Below are 8,785 nucleotides of genomic sequence, written 5' to 3' on the forward strand. Positions count from 1 at the left end.
CCACCCCAGCAGGACTGCGGCAGCCCGCGGGGCAGGGGGCGGGGTGGGGAGGGGCTGCGGCCCCCAGGAACCGGCGCAGGGCGGGACGGGGGCAGATCCTGGCTGCAGGGGCGCCACCGGGGGGGGGGAGCGGCCGGGGGAAGGGCGTGGGAGGTGGGCATTAACCCTGCTGTCGCCCCGTTCGCATTCACAGGCTGTGCAGCCCGGGGCCTTCTGCGATCACCCCGGGAGCTGGCCCAGATATACGTGCGTCACGCCCATCACTCCTCCCTAAGTTAGTATCCGCAGAGATTCGGGGCCATGCCGTTGGTCCTGTTGCAGAACTGGTGCAGAGGGGAGCATCTGGACATCCAGAGATGCATCCTCGTCCTGGGGATCCCCGAGGACTGTGGCGATGATGAGGTTGGGGAGACCCTTCAGGAGGCCCTCAGGGACCTGGGCAGATACAGGCTTATTGGCAGGATGTTCAGGAGGGAGGAGAACGCCCAGGCGTTTCTACTGGAGCTCGAACAAGATGTGGACTATGCTTTGGTCCCCAAGGAAATAGCAGGAATGGGGGGCCCCTGGGAAGTGGTTGTAAAGCCTCGTAACTCAGATGGCGAATTTCTCAGTAGACTGAACCGCTTCTTAGAGGAGGAGAGGCGGTCGGTGGCAAACATGAACAGAGTCCTTGGGTCAGACATAAATTGTTCAGTTCAGAAAGTGGCTATCTCACCAGATTTCTGGCCCTGGGCCCACACCCTGGAGTCAGCCATGCAGCCTCTGCTAGAACAAATGCTGTACCGAGAATTGAGAGTGTTTTCTGGGAACACCATCTCTATCCCAGGCGCACTGTCCTTTGACGCCTGGTTCGAGCACACCACTGAGATGCTACAGACGTGGCAGGTGCCCGAGGGGGAGAAGCGGAGGCGGCTGATGGAGTGCCTGCGGGGCCCTGCTCTGCAGGTTATCAGTGGGCTCCGTGCCAACAATGCAGCCATAACTGTAGATGAGTGTCTGGCAGCCCTGCAGCAGGTGTTTGGACCTGTGAACAGCCGGAAAATTGCCCAGGTCAAGTTATGGAAGGCCTATCAGGAGGTAGGAGAGAAAGTCTCTAGCTTTGTGTTACGCTTGGAGCCCCTGCTCCAAAAAGCTGTGGAAAAAAATGCAGTGTCACGCAGGAATGTGAATCAGACTCGCCTGCAACACGTCTTAAGTGGGGCTGCCCTTCCTGAGAAACTTCGAGAGAAGCTGAGGATGATGAAGCAGCGAAGGAATCCCCCTGGTTTCCTGGCCCTGGTGAAGCTTCTGCGTGAGGAGGAGGAGTGGGAGGACACCGTAGGTCCAGGGAAGGAGATCCTGGAAGTGAGCGCCAGGCCAGCTATCAGGGTCTGTGGGCTTGGGGCCATGCCTATCCCTGTCTCTGGCAACGGTTTTGAGGCGAGGCCTTACCAGGGTTCCCGGCGCCGGAGGGGCAGAGGCCAACAGCGAAGGGGGGGCATGCCCAGAGCTGGCTCTCAAGGTTCAAGAAAACGGAGATACCACACCTTCTGCTATGGCTGTGGAGAGGATGGCCATATCAGGGTGCAGTGTATCAACCCTGTCAACCTGCCCTTGGTAAAGCAGAAGAGAGAGGCTGCCAAAGAGTCGGGAAACGGGAACTGGGCTTGGGACAAGAGCCATCCCAAGTCCAAGGGCCAATAGGCTCAGGAGAACAAGGCATCACTTCGTACCACAGGCCGAGGAGACACATGAGATATTGGAATGAGGGGGAAGGGAAGCCCAGACCAACAGCTGGGGATTTGAGTGGGGCGGAGGGACAGGGCAGCCAGGCTGAGGCTGTGCCCTCTTACTCTCCGCCTGCTGGAAGGGAGGCCGCCAGCCAAGGCCAAACAGCACATGGGTCAGTGAGGGCCAGGCCCAGGGCCCTGAGGGGCCGTGGGAGACACAGGCATGGAGCCATCACACCAGCCCCGTGGGGTCCCCACACCTCAGATTGGGACCTCAACCGAGCAGGGGCTGCAGGTGTTTCAGCTGGGGGCTCTGGCCTGGGCATCGGCCCAAGCGTTGGGCCACCCCCTGATACCCACCCTCTGGGCTTTGAGCTAAGCTTGCCCATTGGCCTGCAGGCCACGTGGGGCCTGGAGGAGCCTGACCCGGGGCTGCCCCTGCCCAGGGGAGCCAGGGCTGGCCAGGAAGAGCAGGCAGAGAGGGGAGGACCCACAGGGTCCAACCCGTCTTCTGGATAATCTACACTGCCCCAGGAAGGCATCGCCCTCGAAACTCTCTGTCCAAGCGAGGGCAGGAGACCCCCAAACCCTGGGAGCCCAGCACCAGCCAGAAGCAGTTTCCACCCCCTGTGGTATGACAGGACTGAGCAGACAAGAAGACCAAAGACTGAAGAGAAGACGCCCAGCGTGAATGTACTGGAAAGCATTTGTTCCAAAGGAAGAGTAAGAGGAGGAGGAGGGAGAAGAGGAGGAGGAGGAGGGAGGGGGGGTTGTTTTCTTCTGCTTGTGTCTGTGCAGGGTCTCCAGAGACTGGAAAGAACAGGCAAGGAGAACCTGGGACTGGCATGGCCGATACAACTCAGCAGCTGCTGACATCAAGGCCAGTCCCAAACCCTGGCAGCTTGGGTGGCCAGCCTGGAGGCACCCTGAGCAGCCAGCTGTGGCCTGTGTGCTCTGAAGACCTCTGTCTCTTGCACCAGGTTGGGAGATTTTAAGGGGGAGAGACCCTGTCAAGGGAGCCAGCTGCCTGAGTCTCCCAAGAAGGGTCCCCCCAGTCCCCGTGCTCCCTGTTCCCTGAGGCCCACCCTTGTCTGCGTAGGCCCTGCTGTGACCCACGGGCCAAGCAGATGCTCACCCACCCACTTACTGATAGCCGTTGTTCCTGTGCCAAGCCGTGTGGTGTGCACCCACCCAGGGCATGTCCCAGCCCCCCTGGGCCTGGGCACGTGCTGTGAGCTCCCACTCAGCCAAGGTCCTGCTCGCTCCTGTCGTGTCGTGAGCTCCGCCTCTGCTTTCTTGGTTGAGATTGAGACCAGTGGCCGCTTGTTCTTGTGGAGATGTGTGTATTCTTCTCTGAGCAGCCCCTCCCCCGAGGCCCTCAGCGCAGTCCCAGGAAGCCGCGGGAAGGATGCTCGAGGGCGTGGCCATGACCGTGACCACAGGGACGGAGGGAGCTGCAGGAGGCTCTGCAGGGACTGTGCTTCAACATTCCACCCCTGTTGTTCCTTGTGATTCGGTATCTTCGACCTGGTGGGGTGTTATGTACTGTGAATTCCAGTGTGCCGTGACTGCCCCCTGTGGGCCATAGGGCTTGTCCCACCCCCGTGGCTGGTCCTGGGGTGGGGGCTTCCCTGCAGTGAGTGGACATTGTCAGAGTCCACCATCTCGCCCAGAGGCCGATCCGGGCCCCTCAGAAAGGAAGAACGTGGCAGGAGGGTGGCATCTCGTCAGGAGCCCCAGGAGGAGGGAGCCCGGGCCCCATGGCCTCTGACGGCCCTCAGCAGTTCCTGTGTGTTGTGTTTTCTTCTCTCAGTGGTTCCAGTACTTATTTCTCTTCAATAAATTTTATTCTGTGTGGCAGCTGAGACTCGCTTCCACTATGGGCAATGGAGGGTGGGGGCGGCTGAGGGTGGGGTGGAGTGGGGTAGGGTGAGAGGTCACAGTGGGGTGTGTGCTTGAAAGTCTATGGGTCGCCTGGGCTGCACGGAGCCAAGCAGCGGGATGGTGGTGGGCATAGGCAGTGGCTGGTTGTGTCCCTAGGGCCCTCGGATAGCCCCCAAGACTCAGTGGGTCCGAAATTGAATCCAGGATAAAGGACAACATGCAGGACCCCAGGTCTCAGGGTCCCTGGCAGCACTGCCGGGGGCTCAGGCGAGTTTGTGAGATTGTGTGTTATAGCACGTGTGAGTGTCTGTGAGACATGAATATGTGTGCACGTGTGTTAGTGATTGTGTGTGACAATGTGGATGTGTGAGAATGTTATGCCTATGAATTTGTGCGCGTGCCATTATGCCAGTGAATGTGTGTGAATATGTGAGTCTCCCAGGAAGGGTCCCCCCAGTTCCCGTGCTCCCTGTTCCCTGAGGCCCACTCTTGTCTGGGTAGGCCCCGCTGTGACCCACGGGCCAAGCAGACGCCCGCCCACCCACTGATAGCCATTGTTCCTGTGCTAAGCCGTGTGGTGTATACCCACCCAGGGCATGTTGCAGCCCCCTCTGGGCCTGGGCACGTGCTGTGAGCTCCCTCATGTGTGAGGAGCTGTGTGAATGCGTGCAAATTAATGTGTATTTTTGAGTGGGAGCGTACCTTCATTTCTGAGTGTGAGCAATGTGTGTTGGTGTTTCAGTATATGCGTATTAGAGCGTATGAGTGGATATGTGTATATGAATGTATGTTTGTAAGAATGTAGGAGTGAGATGATGTGTGAATGTGTGTGTGTCAGTGAATGTGTATATGGGTGAATATGTGTGTTGGAGAGCACGTGAGTGTCTGAGTTTGTGAGTGAACACGTAGGATGCGTGAGTGCTTGTGTGGGTATGTGTGTTAGTGGGTATGATAGAACGTGTGAGAGGCTGTGAACATTTGCGTGTGAATACATGTATGTGATGTTGAGTGAGATTTTTATTTCTTTAAGAAATCGCACAAGGGAGTGGAAAAGAAGGCAGAGCCAGGCCGAAGTTGCTTCTCCACAAAACAGCACCAAGACTTTGATGGCTCCAGGCTGCTGAGCCCTCCAGCTGGGCCTACTGTCCATCACCCATTTCTGTCCCCTGGCTCATTCTCACTTTCAAGGTTCCTAACATCATGTGATCCTGCTACTGCTGTGTGAGGAACGCTGATGTGAATGTCCTTAGTGGACAGTTGCTTTCCTTCCTCCTGATAAGAGTGAAACGGCTGGTCCATGGAGTACTGGTATAATCATAAGAAACTTCACACAGATTCCCAAAGCTATTGATAATTTATGTTTCTATCAGCAGTGCCCATTTCTCAGGGTCTTTCTTTCTTTCTATTTTTTTTTTTTTTTGAGTTGGAGTCTCACTCTGTCGCCCAGGTTGGAGTGCAGGGGCACGCTCACGGCCACCGCAGCCTCAACTTGCTGGACTCTGGCGATCCTTCCACCTCAGCCTTCCAATTAGTTGGAACCACAGGCGCATGCCACTATGCCCAGCTAATTTTTTGATCTACTGTAGAGATGAGGTCTCGCCAAGTTGCCCAGGCTGGTCTTGAACCCCTGGGCTCAGGCAGTCCTCTCACCTCTGCCTCCCCAAATGCTGGGATTACGGGCATGAGTCACCACACCCAGCCAAGACCCTATCTCTTTTTTTTTAAAAATCCCCTGAGGACCCCCCCCAGGACTGCAACGTGGACAACAGGAGCCTCCAACCTCCTCACCTCTCATAGGGTGATTGATGCCCTGCCTCCCTCCCAGGAGCCCAGTTCCTGCCCCCTGCCCTCCTTGCTTCCTACCCTCTGACCTCAGGGCCCATCTTGAGGCCTCGTGCCCCTCTGCTTTGTCCATGCTGCCTCTTCCCAGGCTTTTCACAAGGCACGCTCCTCCAGGAGTTTCAAGTCTCAGTTGAACAGTTCACCAGTTTGCCCAGGCTGGTCTCGAAACCCTGAAGTCAGGCAATCCTCTCATCTCAGCCTCCCAAAGTGCTGGGATTACAGGCTTGAGCCACCGTGCCTGACTTCTCAGGGTCTTTCAAAAAAATCTGATATCGCCAGCTATGAATTTTCAGTCATTCTTTCAGGTGGCTTGTTGTGGTATCTCACTATGGCATTAATTTGCATTTCTGTGATAACTTATGATAACATTGAGCACGTTTTTGTATGCTTGTTAGCTATTCCTTAGTGGAGTACCTGTTCAAGTCTTTTGCTCAGTTTTTAACTGGAGTCTGTTTTTATAATTGAGTTGTACAAGTTGTTAAAATACTCTGGATACAAGTCCTTTGCCAGATGCAAGTGCTGGGAATATTTTCTACCAGTTGTATTTTGGCTATGCAAGTTCCTAATGGTGGCTGCTCATAAGCAGGTGGGTTTGATTATAATCGAGTTCGTTGCATCATTCATTTTCTTTTATAGTGATCACTTTCTGGATCCTGCCTAAGATGTCTTTGCTTTGTCCACATTTGCAAACCGATTCTACGGTTTCTTCCAGAACCTCTGTAGTTTTAGCTTTGGCCTTTAGGTCTTAGAATGTACCTAAATGAATTTTTGTATCTTGGATGAAGTGTGGGATGAAGATGCATTTGAACGACTTTCTTTTTGGTCCCAGCAGGTTGCTCACACCTGTAATTCCAGCACTTTGGGAGACCCAGGCAGGAAGATTGTTTGAAGTCAGGAGTTTGAGACCAGCCTGAGTAACATAGCAAAACCCTGTGTCTACAAAAAAAAAAGTAGCTTGGCACGGTGGTGCAAGCCTGTAGTCCCAGGTACTCGAGAGGTTGAGGTGGGAAATTTGCTTAAGCCCAGGAGTTTGATGCTGCAGTGAGTTATGAACATGCCAATGCACCCATGCCTTGGTGAAGGAGTGAGACTGTCGAAAGAAAGAAAGAAAGAAAAAAAGAAATAAAGAGAGAGAGGGAGGGAGGAAGGGGGAGAAAGACTTTCTTTTTGACACTGATTTTATGTGGAGTATTGGTCAAAAAATATTTGCCTTTGTACCTGTGGTCCTATACAGGACTTCCATACTTTTCAGTTCCAGAGTTTCTGTTTGGTTCTTCATTATAATTGTTATTTTTCTGTTGAGATTCTTCTTTGTTAATTTCTTCATTATATTCATGTTTCTCTTTCAATTCTGGAACAGTGCATTCATTGCTTTTTTATATATTTTAAAGAGGTGGGGTACAATTCAAGATTAAGTGGACATCGTACAGCTAAAGTTTGGGCTTCCCTTTGGTCCCCACTTTGCCTGGTTTGAGATCAGGTACCCTCATTGATGTTATGTGCTCCACTCCCCACCCCGGCAGTGTCCTGCGACTGCCAATCCCTTTCTTATAGTATTATGGTAAATGTTCAGGGTCTGCTTATGAGTGAGAACATATGGTGCTCAGTTCTTAGTTTCGTGATAAATCACTGAGTATTATTGACTCTAAATCCATCCTAGTTGTTGTGAAGTCCATGTTTGTCCTTCTTTATGACTGCATCATATTCCATTGCGTAAATGCACCACACTTTTTTTTATTGAGTCCAGTTTCAGTGGGTAGTATGGTCAGTTCCATGTTTTCGCTCTTGTGAATGGTGCCAGTGCATTCATTTCTAATAGCTGTCTTTAAGTTTGCATCTGCTAATTCCACTGCCCTTGCCATTTCAGGGCCCATTGAAACATTTTCTCATTGGTATAGGTTTTTCTCCTTCTCATGTCTAGAAACTTTTGTGTAGAGGTCAGGCATTTCGACTGTTAGGCTGTTAAATATCTTGGTCATGTGTTTCCATTCATTCTGTATTAAGTTTTGTTCCAACAGGCAGTTTTTTGGCTTACAGACCAGGCGGAGCCTTTCAATGCCTGCTTTTAAGCTTTATGAATGTGTATCTGGTAGGGCTGCCTGAGCCTTCCTCCTATGGTGTGGCCTTTCTGGGATATGTACTGAATGTACAGAGTCTTTGGTGTGGTTTCTCTATTATAGCTGGTGGGAAATGCAGTATCTCTGAATGCTGTGTGATTGGTAATTTCCAGCTCACAACTCCTTGTAAGGTGTTTTTTACTCAGCCTTGTGGTGTCTCTATCTGATCATGCAGAGCTTATTATGTAACCAGAGACTCAGTGAGGACTTTGTGAAATGTTCTAGAGCTCATTCTATGTTCAGTTTCCTTCTCTCCAGTACACGGACTGCAAGTTCTGGAAGCCTCATCAGCTCCCAACCCAAGAACTCAGAATGCTACATGCTGCTGTTTGGATTCCCCCACTCACATTGCCAGACTGGAAAGTGCCTCCAAGCCAGTATCTGGGCTGATATTTGGCTTCCCTTCTCTCACAACTCACAGTTCTTGCAAACTGCCCACAATCAAGGCACTCACTCTGTAGTGAACAGGGTTGAAAGGTCAGTAGATATTAGGGGACTGGAGGGAAGGCTATTGTGGTTGGGTCCCAGGATGATGGAAGGAGAGGACAGGGGAGCACGGGAGATTCACGGGGAGGTGAATGGGTTCATGAAAGGCCTCTGGTCCCCATGCTAAGGACTTTGGTGCTCTGCCCCAGATATGCAGCAGGCCACCTGGGTCTTCAGGGAATGACCACTACCTTGGAGATGCGTGAAGGAGAGGAAACACCTGCTCAAGTCTGAACTAGAAAGATCAGCGAAGAAGCAGTGGTAGGGATAGCCTGAAGGGGACACTTGTGTCACGGCAGAGGTAGTCACAGGGCTCCATGTAGTGAGTGAATTCTGGGACCACTGAGTACCCTCATCTGCTGAGGTTGGAGAGACATCAGAGCCAACAGGCAAGCAGATTTCTGTTAGACAGGGGCTCTTTGCAGATCTGAGCCAAACTTTCCCCTGGAAAACTTCAGTTTTGCCTGGCCATCAACAAGTCCCTAGAGGCACGCTCGCCAGCTGGCATGACACTTCTGCCCACCTTTCTCACAGCTCCAGGCCATAAGATTACTCTAGCCACAAGAGGTAGGGCCTGGGATCTGCTTGGAAGCCATGTGCCGCTGAATACCTTCTCCCCTCTGAGCTGACCCCTTAAAAACATTTACTTTTGTCGGGCTTGGTGGCTCAGCCTGTAATCCCATGCCTTTGGGAGACTGAGGTGAGTGGATTGCCTGAGCCCACAGGTTTGAGACCCGCCTGGGCAAC

The 8,785-nt window shown here is 52.7% G+C and overlaps 1 protein-coding gene across 1 annotated transcript; it reads left to right on the plus strand.

The window, feature by feature from the left end:
* The first annotated feature begins 174 nt into the window (after window positions 1-174).
* Window positions 175-2,404, plus strand: PNMA3 (paraneoplastic Ma antigen 3). The gene has a single exon (XM_008073834.2). It carries the CDS (start codon window positions 301-303, stop codon window positions 1,681-1,683), a length of 1,383 nt encoding a protein of 460 aa, XP_008072025.1. The 5' UTR covers window positions 175-300; the 3' UTR covers window positions 1,684-2,404.
* Window positions 2,405-8,785: the final 6,381 nt, after the last annotated feature.

Source organism: Carlito syrichta, unplaced genomic scaffold, assembly GCF_000164805.1.
Source record: "Carlito syrichta isolate Samal-C Ts95f unplaced genomic scaffold, Tarsius_syrichta-2.0.1 Scaffold115738, whole genome shotgun sequence".
In the NCBI taxonomy this organism is placed as follows: Eukaryota; Metazoa; Chordata; class Mammalia; order Primates; family Tarsiidae; genus Carlito; species Carlito syrichta.

Excerpts from the sequence above, each read along its gene's own strand:
- PNMA3 (XM_008073834.2), top strand. The coding sequence starts at position 301 with ATGCCGTTGGTCCTGTTGCAGAACTGGTGCAGAGGGGAGCATCTGGAC.